General features: G+C 41.6%; 1 protein-coding gene across 3 annotated transcripts in view; it reads right to left on the reverse strand.

Annotated features, from left to right (window-relative positions):
* The window catches only part of MCOLN2 (mucolipin TRP cation channel 2), a 39,249-nt gene extending 24,736 nt beyond the window's left edge, over positions 1–14,513 (reverse strand). The window contains exons 1-2 of one of the 3 annotated variants that reach the window (XM_070746261.1): positions 14,314–14,513; positions 3,612–3,774 (exon numbers count right to left, since the gene is read on the reverse strand). In XM_070746261.1, the coding sequence (XP_070602362.1) occupies positions 3,612–3,770 (159 nt within the window). In that variant the 5' untranslated portion in view covers positions 3,771–3,774; positions 14,314–14,513. Of the gene's footprint in view, positions 1–3,611; positions 3,775–4,360; positions 4,499–14,034; positions 14,058–14,313 lie in introns of those variants that run through there. The other 2 variants (XM_070746262.1, XM_070746260.1) reach the window with 2 other exon arrangements.
* Between the last annotated feature and the right edge of the window lie 7,482 nt (positions 14,514–21,995).

Genomic DNA, 21,995 nt, shown 5'->3' on the forward strand with positions numbered 1-21,995 from the left:
AACTACATCCACTTAACTATTTAAAAAAACCTTTTCAGTTCACCTTCTCGTTTATCCTCACCATCCAAATCCAATTCAATTTTCACAGGGATGTACAAAGCAGCCTTCCAAGCCTGATATCCACAAAATACAGTATGTTGGAGAGCCACTTACTTAACTCTAAAGTCAAAATGGCTCAAAAAATATGTTGACTACCAATTATAGAACTGGCAGTTCCAAAACATATGAGGGCACCGGGTTGGGGAAGGTTGTTTAATCAGTATCTAATCAGATACAGTACTTGGTATTTCTAGCCTTTACATCATTTAAATACTTTTGTAGTGAGCTCTCTAAGATTTTGGAAGAAAGCCTTTCTCAGCAAGATTCCAAAGATTTTTTTCACATACCTTAGAATCCTTTTAGAATCAATGTGCAAAGCTTGTGTAGTATGCCACTGAATAAAAACACCCATTTTATTATTATTTATTAGATTTGTATGCCGCTCCTCTCCGAAGACTCAGAGCGGCTCACAACAAGAAAAACAAATACAAATCCAATAGTTAAAAACAATTTAAAACCCCTTAATATAAAAAAACACTCATGCATCTCAGACAAACCATACATAAAGCAAAAACAGCCCAGGGGAATCAATTTCCCCATGCCTGACGGCAGAGGTGGATTTTAAGGAGTTTGCGAAAGGCAAGGAGGGTGGGGGCAATCCTAATCTCCGGGGAAAGTTGATTCCAGAGGGTCGGGGCTGCCACAGAGAAGGCTCTTTCCCTGGGCCCCGCCAGATGACATTGTTTCATCAACGGGACCCGGAGAAGGCCAACTCTGTGGGACCTAACCGGTCGCTGGGATTCGTGTGGCAGAAGGCGGTCCTGGAGATATTCTTGTCCGATGCCATGAAGGGCTTTATAGGTCATAACCAACACTTTGAATTGTGACCGGAAACTGATCGGCAACCAATGCAGACTGCGGAGTGTTGGTGTAACATGGGCATACCTGGGGAAGCCCATGATTGCTCTCGCAGCTGCATTCTGCACGATCTGAAGTTTCCAAACACTCTTCAAAGGTAGCCCCATGTAGAGAGCGTTACAGTAGTCGAAACTCGAGGTTATGAGGGCATGAGTGACTGTGAGCAGTGACTTCCACTCCTGGTAGGGTCACAACGCCCCCCTCGCCACCGCTGAAAGATGGTTCTCTAAGGTTAGCTGTGGATCGAGGAGGACGGCCAATTGCGGACCCTCTCTGAGGGGGTCAGTAATTCCCCCCCAGGGTGATGGATGGACAGATGGAATTGTCCTTGGGAGGCAAAACCCACAGCCACTCCGTCTTATCAGGGTTGAGTTTGAGTCTGTTGACACCCATCCAGACCCTAACAGCCTCCAGGCACCGGCATATCACTTAATCTTAATTTCCTAAATAAACTGAAGGACACTCATTAATTTACATTATATGGAAGAGGCATTTCTTTTTCTCATCTTCATATCCCTTCCAAGTTTTTACAAATGAAAGCAAAATGCTTGAGCAGCCTGTTTCACTCTCAAGGAATATCAGAAATAAACATTTAGACTAGCAGGTAGATAATACATAGGTTGTCCAATACACAGAACAAACAATTGCCTTTACACACTTAACCTAGAAACTGAATGAGTTCCCAGTGACTGTACAAGTTTATAGTAATATCTCTGGCATCTCCAATATTGCTTGCAAAGTGTAAAGATGTAATGTAAATGTAAGGAGGTGGTGCTTTTGCAAGCATTTGACAATGAATCCATTCAATATCATCATTACAATCACAACTGAGCCCCAAATTTTTGTTGCTAGGTGAGAAAGTTGCTAAGTGGGCTTTGCCTCATTTTACGACTTCTCTTTGTTAAGTGAATCATTGCAGTTGTCAGCTTTTGCGACTTTGCCTGTCAAAAGGTTGCAAAACCTGATCACATGAATGAAAAAGGATATGGCAACTGTCACACCAATAGCATTTACACTACATACGGCTTCACAATTCTTTACAGGCCTCTCTATGTAGTTTAAGTAAATCAGTATATTGCCCCCAACAATCTGAGTCATCATTTTACCATCCTTGGAAGGATGGAAACCTTGACCCGGTGAGATTCGAACTGCTGGCAGCTGGCAGTCATCAGAAGTCGCCTGCAGTACTGCATTCTAACCACTGTGCCACCACAACTCTTAACTGGTCATAAATATGAATCAGTAGTTAAGCATCCTAATTTTGATCACATGACTATGGAGATGTTGCAAAGGTTGTAAAGTGAAAAACTCATAAATGATTTTTTTTAGTGCCATTGTAATTTTGGACAGTCACTAAATAAATTGTTGTAAGTCGAAGGCCACCTGTATTCAAAGTCTTTTCAAGATGGGGCACTACTGAACTTCTCCCACATGAGAGATAGACATCAGGGAAAGAGTGAAAGATTCAAGTTATGTCAGTTAAAGAATATATGGGCATGGGGGAACTGAGACATCTTCCCCAGGCCTATATAATTTATGTATGGTATGTTGTGTGCATGTTTTTTAAATTATGGGTTTTTAACTTTGTAATATTAGATTTGTATTGTACATTCATTTCTATTGCTGCTGTGAGCCGCCCCAAGTCTGCGGAGAGGGGCGGCATACAAATGTAATTAATAATAATAATAATAATAATAATAATAATAATAATAATAATAATAATGGAACTTGTGCCGGAACTACCATTTACCAGTGGCAAAGAACTTGTGGGATCATAAGCCCGAAAAAGTGGTCGAAAATGAGCAAGCAAAACTACTGTGGGACTTCCGACTTCAGACTGACCAAATTCTGAAGCATAACACACCAGACATTGTGATTGTGGAGAAAAAGAAAGTATGGATCATCGACATCGCAATCCCAGGAGACAGCAGAATTGAGAAGCAGCTAGAGAAATTAGTGAAATACGAAGATCTAAAAATCGAGCTGCAATGACTCTGGCATAAGCCAGTGAAAGTGGTCCCAGTGGTGCTTGGCACACTGGGCGCAGTACCAAAGGATCTCAGCGGACATTTGAAAACCATCGAAATTGACAAAATCTCCATCTGTCAATTGCAAAAGGCCGCTTTACTGGGATCGGCAAACATAATTCGCCACTACATCACGCAGTCCTAGGTGCTTGGGAAGCGCCCAACTGGTGATGAAATACGAAATCCAGCATAGTGATCTCGTTTGCTGTGTTGTACTGACATAATAATAATAATAATAATAATAATAATAATAATAATAATAATAATTCCATATTTTCATGAGTGCCCAGAAGTTAACTGATGTACAAATAATTACACTAATAACCAGTCAGCCCTATTAATTTTTTCCCTTGGCCCTTGATTTAAAAAATCATTTCCCCCACTTGAATTAATGGTTAATTTTGTAATTCTTGGGATGCAGGTTAACTTAGTACACATGACAGGTCAAGTGGTCCAAGGCTTCAGAGTACAACAATTCATTTATTTTTCTACCCACAATTGATCTAGTTCTCAATATTTAACATTAATAAAACTAGAAAAAAATAATCTACTTGGTATTCATTCACTTGCCATTTCACATACTGTAAACTCCCGTCAAAGTAATATGACCATCTTTTAAAATGTTACCTGGGTAGTAACCATAACTATCTTCAGAATCTGAATCCCTAGTTTCCAGGGTATCTGACGTCTAGCTCTGTATTTTTCACACGGATTCATAAAGTAGAACTTTAAATCCTCCTTTAGTGATTCCTCTTCCATCAAATCTGGATCTGATTCAGCCATCATATTCCTGCCATTCAAAACAAACAAACAAACAAACCCATAGGATAGTTATTTTTTGTAAAAAAGCTAAACATTTTGTATGTGTACCACCTGCTTTCATTTCGAAAATTAATAAACGAAACTACCAGATTAAGGGAAGAGAAATTACTCTTTCTTTCGACAAATGTTTTCTTGAATCACCCAGCCATAGCCTGTTTTACATAGTATTTTAAGCAGCATGCTTCCTGAACGCACTAAAAAATGTTAAACATGAAATAAAGAAAATTGAACTAAATAAAAGTATTCAGTTGCCTAGATCTGTTTGGAAAAAGAATGTCCAGTGATTAAAGGATTTTCAAGGTTCTTTGCTACAACTTCAATTCAATTTACACACAACATTCTGAGAAGATAGCCTATTGCACCCGCTGCCCTTAAACTCTCTCACCCACACACTTCTGCAAGATTCAAAGTCCTGAGCCCTAATTTAGAAACGAATAGCAGGAAAACTAATTTCTCTCCTTCCCCGCCTCTTTTTACACTGAAAAATGCACAATGTTCTCAATCCTGAAGGAGAGTTCCTGAAAGACAGGGGGGTTTAGGATTATCCTACTTACAATTCTGTAGCACGTAACTTGGCCCCAAGGCGCTGGTAAGGCAAATTCTCACAAGAATCTTCCATGTCAGCAATGGATCGTACAAATAATCTTTGTTTCCTTTAACCTTTTAGCTATATTTGGCCGGGTAGCACTACACAAACAGTAGAACTATAAAACATGCTTCGGTAGAAGAAGCGGATTGAAGGCAAAGGTCTCTGTGGTTGCACATCAGCCGCCTATCTCCTGACTAAATGTATTACACCCCAACACTCACTACATTCTTTCAGGAAGTCCAAAACAAATATTTCTGTCTGAATTGCAAATGCCTCAAATGCACCTTGCAGAAACAGCATGACCTGGGCGTTCAGATAAGCTGCACTTACAAAGCGCGGATAGTTTCAAATGGGGAGCATTAGCCACAAACTAGCCACAATCCGTTTCGAAACCTGGCCTTTGGATTTATAGACTGTATACGACATTAAGAAAAAACTTTTTACATTCTGTGTTGGTGTTGGATCTGGCTGCATGTGTTGCATAAAACAGACACAAAAGTTCAAAAATCAGAGTTAATGTTAGGCGCTGGCAACAGTTGTGGAAAAAAAATATAACAGTTCAAATAAAATAATATTTGAATTCTAATAGAATTTTACATTCCATGTTCTTTTCTACAGGGCCATGTTCACTCTTCAGTCACAGTGAAATTCATTCCCTATCCCAGTGTTTCCCAACCTTGGTACAGTAACTGTAAGATATCTGGACTTCAACTCCCAGAATCCCCCAGCCAGCATTCGCTGGCTGGGGAATTCTGGGAGTTGAAGTCCAAATACCTTCCAGTTGCCAAGGTTGGGAAACACTGCCCTATCCAACCCATGTTTGAAGATGTTTGTCAACTGAAAGTAAAGTGGATATGTTAAGTCTATCGGAGACTTCAATAGAGATGTTTTAGTCTTTTTTTAAGAAATAGAAAAACAGATTACTGTGTGTGATAGAATCAAGGAATGGAAACCATGAAGACATGTCTAGTCCAAAGACCAACTGAGTCTAAAAGTTGAAAGGGTAACCAGAGGAGGCGTGTCCTTAGTTTGCAGACTCTGTCCAATCAGATGACAGATGGAGTTAACCCATTCCTGGATGCTATTTATTTATTTATTTGGGTTTTTTTTTAATGCCGCCCTTCTTAGACTCAGGGCAGCTTACAATATGTTAGCAATAGCACTTTTTAACAGAGCCAGCATATTGCCCCTACAATCCGGGTATTCGTTTTACCCACCTTGGAAGGATGGAAGGCTGAGTCAACCTTGAGCCGGTGGTGAGATCTGAACCGCTGACCTACAGATCTACAGTCAGCTTTAGTGACCTGCAATACTGCACTCTACCCACTATGGAGACTTAATTGATTTATAGTTGAATTTTGACAGATAATCTTAAGAAACATTCTGGAGCCCATAAAAGTTGGGCAGAGTCCGAATGCAGCCTATGCAATGGTGAATTCTTGCTTGTGGCTGAATAAGATCTTTGTGTGCACCAAATTGTGGCTAAATCAAGAAATCTTTGTTAAATAATCCATGATTAACCATGTCAGCAAATTGCTGTGAATTTCTTAGTTGGAAAATCCAAGTAAGAGACAGTTTCAGAATTTTCTACTCAAAACATTTCAGTGAATAGATCCGAGTTTAACCTTTGGCAGCTGTGCAGATTTTTCAGCAGTTTTGAATAGTACAAGTTTCCTGTGGCATTTATTTATGTAAACCACAGGGCACTCATGGGATTAGAATTTAAAAAACAGAACACAGTATACAAAATAAAATTTAAAAACAAGTATTGGTTAAAAATGGCAATGATTTATTATAATAAAACAACACACATCCAGGTTCTAAAAACATTTTATTTTCAATCAATAAAGGCCAAAACAAATAAACCCACCGGCCGGCACAAGTACCTGTGGTAACATCCAGGTCGTTTAAGTCTTAATAAAAGTCAGGAGGTCAGGGCCATCAGCACCTCTGGGTTGATATTGTTCCATGGGGCAAACATTGCAACATAGAGCCGACCTCTAGTTCCCACAGGGTGAAATTTCCTAACGGAAGGGATGTGAAACATGCCCACTCTGCTGGTTCTGGTGTGGCAAGCCTGTTTTTGCGACGTTTTTGGCCTCCTTCTCAAACACTGGCTCGTATTAATGCTTAATACGTATATGCATCTGTTGTGGTTAGCTCTGGCCCAGCTCCTGCCCCAAGGACTGTGGATGTGGGGGAGACATCCACATGCTTCAGGCCTGTTTTGCCCCCCCACCTGGTGGAATCTGCTGATGAAGGCTCCTCTGACCAAGAAGACATGAGTGACAGGGAGGAGAGTGAGGCAGACAGCTCAGAAGGAGACCAATTATCTAGCTCCTCCTTGGATTCAGAACAAGAGTTAATGATACAGCCACGCATGTGGAGAGCGATGCATAGGCAACAACAACTGAGAGATTATTATCAAAGTAAATGAGGCCACCTGTGGTTGGGTGGGGCTGTGGCAATTAGTGAGGCTGCTATAAATAGCAGCCTGTGGGTTTGGCCATTGTGGAGGATTATCTGATCCTTGTGTTTCATGACTGCTTTACTGACTTTGACCTTTTGTGTGCTGATTTTCCCCCGCTTGGAAACTAAACCAGAGCAAAGTGTGTTTCACTTTGTGAAAGAAGAACGACTGTGAATTGCCTCACAGATGCAAGCTAAGTATCACAGAACTGATAAGGGACAAATTACCAGTTTGTTTGGAGACCAGTGCTCTTTGCTATACCAAAAGAGGGCTTAGTTTAAGTGAATTTTCATTATAAAGAACATTGTTTTGAATTTTCAAACATGTGTGTGTCTGAAATTTGTACCTATGAATTTTTGGGAGGAGTGTACCAGAGAGCCCGACAGAACAGCATCTATGAAATGTTTCATAGAGGCATATACAACACACTCTTTCCTTTGGCATTAAACACTATTTTTCAGACCACAGCTCAGAAATAAGAAATAGTAATGCTGGAAGTTGAAAGGTATGTGATGAGAAAAAGAAATTGAAGCATAAGCTAAAACTATGTTTATTTTACATATTCCAAGCCTCAACTTACAACGATAATTGAACCTGCATAAGTCATAGCAGTCATTAAGTGGGTCATCGTGATTGTATCTAGTTTTATTGCCTTTTTTGCAGCTGTTGTTAAATGAATGCCACAGTCATAAAGTGAAGCCATTGTTTGCTCTGGCAAATGGCCATACATGCAGGCCAATTGCCAGGCATCCAAAACGCAGTCACATGACCATTAGGGGGTGGCTATCAGAAGTTTGAATCCAGGTTTTAAGTACTTTTGGGAGGATCCATTATAACTGCAAACGGTCACTAAGTGACCAGTCGTAAGTGGAAGACTACCTGCACCAGTATCAGGTTCCTACCATAATGTGGGGGAGACACAGCACTGGTAGTGGAAATGGAGCTGCCCGCGTAGCTCTGGGTGACCGCCATGCATGCGTGTGCATCAGAGCGAGATTTGGTTTCTGCACATGCGCAGAAAGAAAAATATTGTGATAGAACATGCACGTGAGATTTCAGCAATTTTGGGTGACTTTTTGCTTCCATGCATGCACAGGAGCAAAAAAAAATTATCAAAATCTCGTGCACCTGCGCAGCTTCTCGTGAGATTTAGCTTCCTGAGCATGCACAGAAGCCAAATCTCGCTCCAACACACGCACACCGGATGCGCACACCCACTAGTCACCCAGAGCTGTGCGTGCATCAGCACCAGTAGCGGCAGTAAGTTGAAACCCTCACCTGAGCTGGACTACACATATCTATACGAGTCCTTGGAGAAGGGCGGCATACAAGTCTAATAAATAGTAGTAGTAATAGTAGTAATAGTAATAATAATAATAATAATAATAATAATACCATTCTGAATTTGCCAACCATCCTGACTTCTGCTACATCCACTTCACAGATTGGTCTTTGTTCTTTAACCTTCTCACTCCTCTCTTTTTCACAATCCAATCAATTCTATGCAACCACAAATTTCTCAGCCTTTTTCTTCCTCTCAACCCACTTATTATTCTTTCATATGTCAGGTTTGCATCTGGCCTAAGAGATACTGAAGGGAAATACTAGCAGTTGTTTAAAGATTCTGTGGTTATAACTTCCAACAACTATCCTTGCAGTTTCCTGTTCTGTCCTGAAGGATTGATGTCATATTACCTCATTACAGTTTCATACTGGTCACTTCCTTTCATATTCAAAATGCATTCATACTACAAGAAGTCTTCACTTTTGTTCTCCATGTTTTACTATAGTTTTTTTATATACCCCACTCTCAATGACTTCAATTTACTTCTCTGTCTCTGACTTACTTACTTACTTTTGCCCTTCTCTGCAGACTCAGGGTTGCTCACAACAAAATAGGTACAAAAATACAATGCATAAGAAATCTAAATTTAAAAATCAAATCTAAAACCCCAATACATTAAAACAATAATCCACACTCATCCCATGTACATTCCAATTTGTTGGCCCGAGCTAGGCATCTCAATGGCCCCAAGCCTGCCCGCAAAGGTGAGTTTTTAAAGGCTTGCGGAAGGCCAGAAGGGTGGGGGCTGTACGAATCCCTGGAAGGAGTTGATTCCAGAGAGCCAGGGATGTCACAGAGAAGGCTCTTCCTCTAGGCCCTGCCAGGCGGCATTGCCTAGCTGATGGGACCTGGAGAAGGCAAACTCTGTGTGTGAGACCTAACCAGCCCCAACTCTCACTTCAACTTGGACAAAAGCATATTATTATGCATACTTATTTTCTCCTCTGCCAACAACATGGCATGATTTGCATTCAAAAAATACACATCCATTCATGTTGCCAACCAAACACTTTTAACATGAGAAATATTTGTTATTAAGCATTCAGGGGGATATGACGTTATTCAATGTTGAAAAATTTGCTAGCCTTTCCATTTATTATCACGCTTATTTCCATCCTATACTGTTCTTATCGCACTCAGTAGCCAAACCTTTGCCTCTAAATGCAGTCCTCATTTAATGACCATTTGTTTAGTAACAGTTTAGGGTTATAATGGTGCTGAATAAGAGGATTTATGACTGGTCCTCAAAGTTGCAGCCATTGCAGTGTTCTTGCAATCAAATTACAATTGGGTGCTTGGTGCACAATTATGAGAGTTACAGCATCCTGCAATCCAGGGGGTGGGTTCTTTTTTTGATGCTGGTTTACTCCTTGCTGCGCGGGTGCTTCACACACGCATGCAGAGTGCTAAAAAACCCAGCTTATGCGCATGCACAGAAGCAAAAAATAAGATGGCAGCCCCTGCGGCACCGAGCACTGGTTTGGAGGTGTGGCATGCTTGAGTTACTGCCAGTTCTAGCAACCCAAGCCACCAAGTTACCACTGGTTCCATAGAATTGGTCCGAACCAGGAGGTCACTCCCAGCTTCTAACAAGCAACGTCAATGGTGAATGTTATAACTCGCTGCCATGTGACATATGACTTAACAATTGTGGGTGATTTGATTAGTGATGGCAAACAATCATTGTTAAGTGAGGACTGCCTTTCCTTGCTCAAAACATTCCATAATTTTTGTTATACATTTTCTTTAAATCAACAAAAGTGCATTTTCTCCCTCAAATTCATTTTCTCAATGACTTGCTAATTACTGTATAGTCTAGAATATTTCTTCATACTATGCTATATAAATGTTTTACTGAAAACAGAGAAGTCTCCACTTTGCCTTGACTATTTCCCTGAGTCTGACAAGCTGAATGGCATCAGAGAAATTTGAATTCTTTTCCTGAAAATGCCTTGTGGAAGCAACACCTCTGTCCTCTGTGTACATAAACAGAATTGGGTACTGAGTGCTTTTTCTTTTCTAACAATAGTGACATCACTCCACTATATAAGTCAGAGTGAAATTGTTGCCTCTGGCAATCTGAAAAGCAAGAAACAGTCTGGAATTTTATGCACCAGATTTAATGCCAGGTAGAATGAAAGAAGCTCCAGTAGCACTTAAAATACCTGTACAGTGATACCTTGTCTTACAAACTTAATTGGTTCCGGGACAAGGTTCTGAAGGTGAAAAGTTTGTAAGACGAAACAATGTTTCCCATAGGAATCAATGGAAAAGTGATTAATGCGTGCAAGCCCAAAATTCACCCCTTTTGCCAGCCGAAGCGCTTGTTTTTGCGCTGCTGGAGGCTCCCCTCCATGGGAAACCCCACCTCCAGAATTCTGTGTTTTTGCGATGCTGCAAAGAAATCTCAGCAGGGGAATCCCAGCATCGCAAAAATGAGTGCTTCGCTGGCAACGGAAGTCCAGAGGTGGGGTTTCCCAGTGAAGGGAGCATCAGTGAAATCGCAGCATCGCAAAAACACCGAAGTCCTCGAAACCCCATCTCCAGACCTCTGTGTTTTTGCGATGCTGCGATTTCACTGAGGCTCCCCTTGCTGGGAAACCCCACCTCCGGACTTCCGTTGACAGTGAAGCGCCCGTTTTTGCGCTGTTGGGATTCCCCTGCTGGGATTCCCCTGCAGCATCACAAAAACACAGAAGTCCGGAGGTGGGGTTTCCCATGGAGGGGAGCCTCAGGGGAATCCCAGCAGCGCAAAAACGGGTGCTTTGCTGGCAACGGAAGTCCGGAGGCTGGGCAACCGGCGGCGGTGGGTTTGTAAGGTGAAAATAGTTTGTAAGAAGAGGCAAAAAAATCTTAAACCCCGGGTTTGTATCTCGAAAAGTTTGTATGACGAGGCGTTTGTAAGATGAGGTATCACTGTATTTCAGAAAATGTACCTCCCCAGCTTTTGCTCCCAGAACTCCATTCCTTTCCTATGCTCTTATGTTACTTTTAACCTGAACAAGGATATGTTTCCAGGTAAAAATACAGTGATACCTTGTCTTACAAACGCCTCATCATACAAACTTTTCGAGATACAAACCCGGGGTTTAAGATTTTTTTGCCTCGTCTTACAAACTATTTTCACCTTACAAACCCACCACTGCCACTGGGATGCCCTGCCTCCGGACTTCTGTTGCCAGCGAAGCACCCATTTTTGCGCTACTGGGATTCCCCTGAGGCTCCCCTCAATGGGAAACCCCACCCCATTGCAAAAACACAGAGGTCCGTAGGTGGGGTTTCAAGGATGCTGCGATTTCACTGATCCTCCCTTTGCTGGGAAACGCCACCTCTGGACTTCTCTTGCCAGCAAAGCACTCATTTTTGCGATGCTGGGATTTCCCTGGAGCATCGCAAAAACACAGAAGTCCAGAGGTGGGGTTTCCCATGGAGGGGAGCCTCAGAGGAATCTCAGCAGTGCAAAAACGGGCGCTTCGGCTGGCAAAAGGGGTGAATTTTGGGCTTGCACGCATTAATCACTTTTCCATTGATTCCTATGGGAAACCTTGTTTCGTCTTACAAACTTTTCACCTTAAGAACCTCATCCTGGAACCAATTAAGTTTGTAAGACAAGGTATCACTGTATTCAGCTGCACTTATGGTGTCCTATACTCCAAATAATAGAATAACAGAGATGGAAAGGACCTTTCTAGTGCAACAAATGGAAAACACAAAACTCATCATTCACATTTAGCAAAATAAATTAGATTGCACAACCTAAGTGAATTAAATGGGACTTACTTCTGAATAAGCATAAATTCCACGGCTATGGAAAAAATGGAAGGAATTTTGAAAACCTACAACTCACACAATATTTAGCCAAATGTAACCCCCTACTGCAGGGGATCAAAGCCCCACTGAAATCATTAGGCATTGCTCCTGAGTTGAAGACTTCAAACTAACTTATTTACTTTAATAAAAAACTAAACTGGTTAGGAGTCACTTATCAATGAAGTTCAAAAAAAACCTTCATTGTTGAAAGTCTGGCTTAAAGATTACAAATCATTCTTTCTCCCTGCTGAGATATATCACAATCTATGCCTGGATTTCTGATAAAACGCCAATCTTAGGTCATCTAAAGCAGCATTCTGCTATTTTTTTTTCAACCTTGGCAACGTTAAGCCTGGTGGACTTCAATTCCCAGAATTCCCCAGCCAGAAAACCCAAGGATTTCCCTCATCCAGGGACTGCAGGGACCCCCAGGTGTAGAAGCTGACTTTGGCCTCCTTTGGCTCTAGAGCAGTGTTTCCCAACCTTGGCAACTTAAAGATATCTGGACTTCAATGCCCAGAAGTCCCCAGCCAGCATTCACTTGCTGGAGAATTCTGGGAGTTGAAGTCCAAATATCTTCATGTTGCCAAGGTTGGGAAACACTGCTCTAGAGGTTAGTAAGGGGAGTACATAAGTGCACCACCATGCTTTCTGTCCCCTGTCCTAATGTTTCTATTTTACTAGTATCATGTACACTGCTCAAAAATAAATAAATAAAGGGAACACTCAAAGAACACATCCTGGATCTGAATGAATGAAATAGTCTCATTGAATACTTTCTTCTGTACAAAGTTGAATGTGCTGAAACATATGAAATTGATTGTCAAACAGTGTTGTCAATCAGATTGTCAATGAGTGGAGTTTGATTTCACAGGAGTTTGATTTACTTGAAGTTATATTGTGTTGTTTAAGCGTTCCCTGTATATTTTTTGAGCAGTACTGTATATATAAACATTGTTATCTTTGTATACCACCAATATGTACTTGGCAAAACAATAAAATAAGCAAATAAAATAGGCCAACCTTAGCAACTTTAAGCCTGGTGGACTTCAACTCCCAGAATTCCCCAGCCAGCAAACCAAAGGATTTCCCTCATCCAGGGACAGCAGGGGCCCCCCAGGTGTAGAAGCTGACCTTGGCCTCCTCTGGCTTTAGAGCGGGGTACGTAAGTGCACCACCATGCTTTCCGTCTGGTCCTAATGTTTCTATTTTACTAGTATCATGTACTGCTCAAAAAAAATAAAGGGAACACTCAAAGAACACATCCTAGATCTGAATGAATGAAATATTCTCATTGAATACTTTGTTCTGTATAAAGTTGAATGTGCTGAAACATGTGAAATTGATTGTCAATCAGTGTTGTCAATCAGATTGTGAATAAGTGGACAGTTTGATTTCACAGAAGTTTGATTTACTTGGAGCTATATTGTGTTGTTTAAGTGTTCCCTTTATTTATTTTTTGAGCAGTATATATAAACATTGTTATACCTTTGTATACCACCAATATATACTTGGCAAAACAATAAAATAAATAAATAAAATAGGCCAGGGTTCTCCAACCTTAGCAACTTTTAAGCCCGGTGGACTTCGACTCCCAGAATTCCCCAGTCAGCAAAGCTGGCTGGTGAATTCTGGGCGTTTTAATTAATTAATTGATTGATTAATTAATTAAATTTGTATAGCACCCATTTCCTTAGGGACTCTAGGCAGCTCACAACCAAAATCAAAACATTATTAATTTGTTTGTTTTGTCCAATACACAATAATACACAATGAGGGTAATATAATCCGGTAGAATGTATTAAAGGAGAAAATAAAGGAGTAAAATATAACTATGAGAGAATAGCAGAAAAAGATATAGGGATAGAAGAGAAGATATATGAGATATGGGAGAGACTATAGGACAGGGGACGTGCACTTATGTACGCCCCTTAAAACTTCTAAAACTTCTAAAACCAGATTCAATTAAAGATGCCAAGGTTGGATCCCGTGGCTGTAGGCGATTCTGCATTACTTCAAGAGAGACGCGGGACACAGGAGGAGGAAGAGACGAAAGGAAACGACACAGAAGCCCCAGCGGCGCTGCCCTCACGTGGAACCGGAGCCAACACACAACAGCCGGCGAGGGGCCCACGCGGTTTGTCCCTGCAGGGCTCCTCCATCAAGGGGCAAATTCAAGATGTTGTCATTTGACGCATCCGGCCCGCCGCGCTGCTGCAATCTTTCCTAAAGGCGGCCGTTCTTAACACACCGCGCGGTCGTTTTTGTTTTTTTCTAAAGGACAAAGCCCTACCTGGCGCAGGCAGCCGCGGTAGTCAAAAGAAGCGAGCGAGGCTTTAGAATTCGTGGCACCGTTTCTTTCCCTTCCCCGCCCTCCCCGATCCAAAGAGGGTCCGACCGTCGCTCGCAAGCTGCGCGCCTGGAAGTTAACTTTTGCAGCTGCAGGGTGACTAAGTGACCCTCCGGGCTGGGGGCGGGGGGGCTCCGGCTTCCGCCGCCTCTTAGGGATCCTCCCCATTGCTAGGAAACGTTGGACTTTGGATCCGACCCACCCCCCACTTCCCGCCCTTCCAAACTCATCAAGCGGAGCGACCCCCCCCCCCCTTTCCGCCGCTATCAAATCAATCCAGATCGGGACGCGAAAAGAGAATGGAACTTTGCCGGGTTGCTGTCTCCCCCCCCCCCCCCCCCGGTTTGTTATTGGTCAGCCGGGAAGCGGGAGGGAGAGCGCAGACCAATCAGGGGCTCCATAGACAGGCGAATGGGGAGGGGAAGGATCTTTTATCGGAATGAAGCTCTAGAGTTGTTTTTTTAATTATTTCAGCTGACACAAGGCCTTGGCTTGGTGGGAGTTAGTCAGTTCCTCCTTTCCACCCCCGGAGACAATGAAATGTTTTTTGAGTGACCATGAAGGCAGATAACATAGGCGGTGTTCAACGCAGAGTAGCAGTCTATCTTTAAAAAAAAATGATTTTTATTGAGTTTATAAATACTATTTAAAAAGTCATTACATAATTTATTGTATGTTTGCTTATTTTGACTATACATGTCTTGAAGTAGAGAACAACACAAACCGACAGAACATAACCCTAACCCTCCCCCAAGTCAGTTCTTTCTTAGTATGTGTTTGCGGCCTGTAACAACAGCGGTTAAATTCTATCTTAATATTTAAACAACATAGTGACAGACTATCTTTTATGCATGTTCAGAAAACGAGAGATTTCCCTCAAGCGAGCGGGCACGTATATCGCCTCACCTAAATTTCCTCCTGATTTGTTGAGAGGTTCAAAACAAGATCAGTGCCTGGAATCAGGGGCAACTTTATTTCTTTTAGTTATAACTGAATTTGAATTATTTGGATTTCAATATATATTGTCTTTTTTATATGTTGTAAGAGTCCTCAGAGAGGGGTGGCATATAAATCCAATAAACTTAAACTGCTATTACCGCTTCTACTGGTGTGTTGCGTATGCAGCTTTGGTTGTCTTGTGCATGTGTTATGTGTGCATGTCCCCAACATGTTTTTGCTTCTGTACATGGGCAGAAAGCAAAAATGCGCTGAAATCCGAGTCTCCGGAGAGGGGTGGCATACAAATCTAATAAATTATTATTATTATTATTATTATTATTATTATTATTATTATTATTATTGTTGTTGTTGTTGTTGTTGTTGTTTGGTGGTTTTTTGCTTCCATGCATGTGCCAAAGTAAAAAATCGCCAAAATCTCACACGCATGAGCATCCCCTCGTGAGATTTTGCTTCTGCACATGTGCACGAAGCAAAAAATATGAAAAATTGAAAAGATGGTGGCACCCATAGGACTTCCACCAGAACGGTCGCGCACAAATTGCACTGTCCCCTACTGCACCAGTAGCAACCCACTACTCCTTGGAATGTACTACCTGACTCTGGTTTCTTCCCCAAATCCCAAAGACTTTAACTTTAGACCAATGATGGTGAACCTTTTTTTCCTCAGGTGCTGAAAGAGCACACGTTCATGCTATCGCGCATGCGTGAGTGCCCACACTCATAATTCAATGCCTGGGGAAGGGAAAAACAGCTTCCCCTACCAATCCAGAGGCCCTCTGGAGGCCGGAAATGGCCTGTTTTGCAACTTCTGGTGGGCCCAATAGGCTCTTGTTTCACTCCCCAGGATCCAAAGGCTTCCCTGGAACCGGGGGAGGGTAAAAATGCCTTCCCCATCCCCCAGGAGGCTCTCTGGAAACCAAAAACACCCTCCCAAAGTCTCTGTGTAAGCCAACAATCAGCTGGCCAGCATAAACCTGCATGTTGAAGCTCGCGTGCCAGCAGATATCGCTCCGCGTGCCACTTGTGGCACCCGTGCCATAGGTTCGCCATCACTGCCTAAGACTGTCTACAGTCGACCTCACCCCATTTCTTAGAGGTCTGTAGGGGGGCGTGCATAAGCGCAACATCGTGCCTACCGTCCTTGTCTTACTGTCCTATTGTCCAAATTTACCTGTACCTACTTTGCTTTTGTTTATGTTTATACCAATACCTGCTATCTTGTATGTTTTGACAAATAAATAAATAAACATCTGGAAGACAGCAGTTCGGGAAATGCTGGGCTTGATCGTGATTGTGAATCTTGGGGATCTCTTTTGCACTAAACTGATGCACAATTGCGATGTGCACACACCTGTTCCACTGTCCTTTCACATAATAATAATAATAATAATAATAATAATAATTTAATTTATTTATAATGCCCTTTTAACAAGGGGAATGACAGCAAGCCATATACAACTAACAAGGACAGGCAGTAGGCAATACACACACTTAGCTGAAACACAACTAATAAAACCACAAAACTTATTAAAAACATTCCCAACCTCTCCAATTTCTTCCCCTCTTGCTGATCCCCAGAACAAGGCTGTTTCAATCTGTTGAATCAAAGAGGAATGTCTTTAGTGCCGTGGTGAGTGAGGCTACTCAGGGGCTTCTCAGCTCAGGATATTTTATCTCCCAGTATTACTGGCAGGAAAACATTTCTCTCCCCCTCCCCCAAGACTAGATCTACCATATTTGGGCTGTAAAAAGTTTAATTTAATTTAATTTAATTTATTTATTTATAAGCCGCCCAACTCCTTCGGGACTCTGGGAAGTGTACAGCAATTTAAAACAATATAATAACAATTTAAAACCACAAGAAAATAAATAATTCATCCTTTTAGCCGGAGCTAGATGGTATAACTCATCGGCCACAGGCCTGCAGGCAAAGCCAAGTTTTCACAGCCTTCAGGAAAGCCAGGAAGGTAGGAAGAGTGCAGATCACAGGGGTCAATTGATTCCAGAGAGTGGTCACTAGATGGCAGCAAAGAGACCTTTTAGCATCTTGCCTATTTTGTGGGTCTATCAAAAAAAAAGTTTATTGAATGATCAGAACATTAAGGAAAAGTGGTTGAAGTCTTGATGGCTAACTTTATTATTTTTATTTAATATTTAGGTAAGGATTATTTTGCCTTTACGTCTGCAACAAAACGAGCAGCAAAGCTAAGAGAACTGAACCATATCTGACTGCAGAAATCTAGATTGACTACTAGATGATAGCAGAGAAATGTGAAAAGATTATTTTGTCCTGCCATGTGGATGTTTGCAGACCAGCTTACCTAATCTTAAACAAAGTAAGGGTGGGAATGATTTTGCTCCCTGTAAAAAAGACTGTTCTTCGCTGATTTAAGAGATTTTGGTAACTAGATTGAGAACGGTTGTGATTTTAAAACTGGTTCATGGGATTTGGACAGTGACAGTAGTGGATGTGAAGAAGTCAGAAGTGTCCATACACATAGTGAAGGCAGAACAAGAAATTGCCCTGAAGATCACAAACCTCTCTTGCTGTGCCTTCAAAAAACTTGATTGCATGGATATATTGGCTGCAAAAATCACAAGAGTTACAGAAACCCCAAGCTGTTTGCCACTACCAAATAGTCCTCTGGATATTTGCAACCTAAATATGCTTCTTGAAGCATAGGATGTGCTTATTAGGCAAAAGGAAGGAAGATGCCAGCCAGAAAAGACTGTCCCATTACAAAAGACATTTTGATGCTGTGTGGTTCAAAAGCTCCAGAATCTGTCAGACAAGTCCTAGCCCTTAACTTCTCAAACTTGGAAAGCTGCTTCACAATGGATGGAAAAGGGGATTAGCCAGCTTGTTTCATTTCCCCCAGTTTTTAAATGCACCCCATGCCATCTCATCCCATCTGATTACCATCTGGCAGCTTTTATCTGTGGAACCCCTATGTGTAGAGATCATCTATCTATGTATCTACACTATGTTGTCATTATAGGTAGTACTTTCCACATGTAAATGTCATCTGAATCTCTTCAGTTGTATCCAAGATTCGTCAGGTTTTATTACACAGTGATCCCCCATGCAACTATAGGACAGGAAATGGCAAGAGACAGGTTGAATAGTAGAACTATCGATCACCAGCCAGTATGGTTGAGGAGGACAATTCTTAGGTTGTAAGATCCAGTATAATTCAACTTTATCCAGAATGGAAAGTTTCGGGATAGATAATGGTGGTATTATAGTCGCAACAATTTCCATAGGCAAATTCAACATGAGGTAAACATAGCAATGGTCTTTACTAGACTGAAGAAATGTGTTCAAATTGGACTGTACACTTTACTCTTGCACAGGGTCTTTTTGCTCTTTTTCTGTATTAAACAGAAATTTTGTTGCTAAAAAGCAACAAAAGAGAAATTAATTAGAGGTGGATATTGCCTGAAATAACTGAAGATAGTAGTTTGTGGCTCAGAAATGTTAATTCTAGCCTTCCCTGTTACCAACTTTATTAGGTAAACCTTTAAGGGGAGGCTACTTTTAACATTTAAGTTCTGAGGCTCAATATTCCATGGTTGGATTTGACAAGACTTTCACTCAGTTTAATTTGAATTGGGAAAAATGCACCTCAATTTTATTTGTATTACGTACTTTTTCATAAAACCATCACACAATGTGACATATCAATTCACTACTGCTAATTACTTAAGGTAGGACATAGATAATTGATAAAAAGACTTTTAAGTAAAGCAGAAGAAAATATAGTCTGCAACTTTATATTCTCCTTCCTTTGGGAGTTGTCTAGGCCAGTGATTTTCAACCTTTTTTTGAGCTGCGGCACATTTTTTACATCTACAAAATCCTGGGGCACACCACCAACCAAAATGACACTCTAACACAGTACATATTATACATATAGTTAATAATATACACCATCAGGATAGACATAACCATCTGAAGCTGAGGATTCATCTCGTGGTGGCAACATTTACCTCCAGTCCTGACCAGGATTAGAAATCGGGACCATGGGGAGGAGTAGCAGCTTCAACTACTCGCCATGGCCACACAATGACAAGTTCGCGGCAGCCCGAGCGGTGACCTTCCTGGGTGTAGATGAGAGGTGGCCTGCTATTGGTTCATCACTAATGATCGGGATGAATCCTAGAAGGTGATTGGTCAATGAGTGTTCCCTGTGCTTCCACTCTTCCTGTCGCTGATAGCTGGCGGGATTGTGAGGGGAATGTTTATGTTCGGATGGAGGCAGCTGGCCGGATAAATGGCCTACATGGGCTGTATCCGGCACGCGGGCTGTAGTTTGGGGACTCATGTTTAATTTCCCCCCGGCACACCTGACCATGTTTCATGCATACTGGTTGAAAAACACTGGTCTAGGCCACTACTCACTCACTCTCTCTCTCTCTCTCTCATACACACATACCACACACACACACACACACACACATCATTTTTTTAATTACACAAAGATATTACTGGATAAAGAAATATTTATTTCTACTGTTAATATTATGTACCATTCAATATAATATTCAGATGTACATTCAAAATAATATATTATTTTCTACAGTATCGATTTACAAATGAGAACAGCGAGCATGTTTCATACTTTCAAAAGTTTGTACACAGTACGTTATAATATATTGTTTTGCCTTCTGCCAACAGTTTGTGCTGTAATTATTGCTTCTGCATCTGAAAATTTCAGTCTAAAAATAGAATTTATTTTTCAGATTTGCTTTTCAATATCACATGACAAATTCGACATCCATAAAAGTCAAGTTTCATTTCAAGATTTTTATGCAATTATTTAACAGTTCTAAGACAGAAAGTTAAAAACTATAATTAAGCATATTTCATGTTATGCCCATTCTTGCTCTACTGCAAGCAGATAGCATTTACTTAATATAAAGATTTGAGAAACACATTGCACTGATGATACATTTATTATATACTGTAATAAAATATTCAATTCTCTATTACTGAATGATCTCTTTTTATCTAAGAATAGACCAAAGAATTCAAATGTGTTAATCCAATTATTTCCATCTACTGTAATTGGAAGAGCATCAAATAAAGTCAGTATTGAATTTTAATGACTGATGTGGTAGAAAACCTGTGGATCACAGGTGGTCTCCACTTTGTTTTTTCCCTCTAAGCCCTGGAGCTCTCTAAAATTACTATGCTAAATCAAGAAGTAAACCACTGAATGACAGCCCTAAAAGTTTCCAGGGGAGGCATGAGGAGCAATAATTAAAAGAGCATGTTTGTCTTCAATAGTTTGATGTCATTTTTACTTTTTTGAAGAAAAAAAATACTTCAGAAAGCTTTTTGAAAGGATGAAAACCCAAGCTTGGTCCCTCTAGTAACAACCTCTCCTGTGGCCTTTGCCAAAACTAGGACAGCATATTAAAGACAAGACAATAGCCATTAAAATTGGCTGTACAGTAATTGGATTAAAACATTATTTAATCACATTGGTTAATCAAAAGGAGGACACTTGCCTATAAAGGTAGAAACCCAGACATTTCCTGCTTTGTTGCCTGTGGTCTTTTAGGAAATTTGTGGCCTAGAGCAGGGGTCCCTAACCACCGGGCCACGGACCAGTACCGGGCCGCGGGGCATGTTGCACCGGTCCGTGGAGTCAGCAGCTGCCGGCCCTCATGCCGCCACCCCCTCCCTCCAGCGCTTCGCCTCCCGCCGGGCAAGAGGCCTCGGGAGGCAGGTTCTGCCGGCCACAGGACGATGGATGGGACAGAGGGGCGGGAAGGACCGAGAGGCTCAAGCCTCTTTTGGCTTCTGCCGTGGGGCGCTTTTGCGTTTTTGGCTGGGGGGAGGCAGGAGGGCCAGCCTGACACCCTCTCTCCAGCGCTTACCTCCCGCTGGGCAAGAGGGCTTGGGAGGCAGGATCTGCCGGCCACAGGACGATGGCGGGAAAGAGGGGCGGGGAGGACCAGCACCCCCATACTTAATCCCGCCCCCAACCACGCCCCTTTCTGCCCCCACTGGGCCATAGAAAAATTGTCTTGCTGAAACTGGTCCCTGGTGGAAAAAACGTTGGGGACCACTGGTCTAGAGCACAGCCACTAAATGCCAAAACCCAGCACTGTCTAACAAATACTTATTGTGAAAGTCTATGAGGGAAACGATTTCTTAGGAGCAAATACTGCAAGTTTCTTCTTTCCTCTAATTAATTTTAAACAGAGATTAAACCAGGATAAAGCTTAGGTTTTAATGCTATTATCTAGGGCAGGTGTGTCAAACTCACGGTCCGTGGGCCAGATACGTCACACGCTGACCATGTCCACCCATGGTTTAGTGAAGGGGAGAAAAGTTGTAATACATCACGTGACGATGTGTCATTGTGAGTTTGACACCCCTGATCTAGGACGACTATAGGATTTCCGCTCTAATGCGAAGAATCTGGCCTTGATGTGAGTACTCTTCAAGATCCAGTCAGATTCTGATGTCAATGAACCTTGACTTCAGAAAGAACCAGAAGGGGGCTGGCTCATGGAAGGGCCATGGATCCAATGCTGTGTTGACTCACTAACATTTTCACTATTAACATTAACTTGTAATGTATCTATACAGGCAGTCCTCAACTTACAACAGTTCACTTAGTGACTGTTCGAAATTGAAAAAAGTGACTTAT

This window comes from Erythrolamprus reginae, chromosome 3 (assembly GCF_031021105.1).
Source record: "Erythrolamprus reginae isolate rEryReg1 chromosome 3, rEryReg1.hap1, whole genome shotgun sequence".
NCBI classification, from domain to species: domain Eukaryota; kingdom Metazoa; phylum Chordata; class Lepidosauria; order Squamata; family Dipsadidae; genus Erythrolamprus; species Erythrolamprus reginae.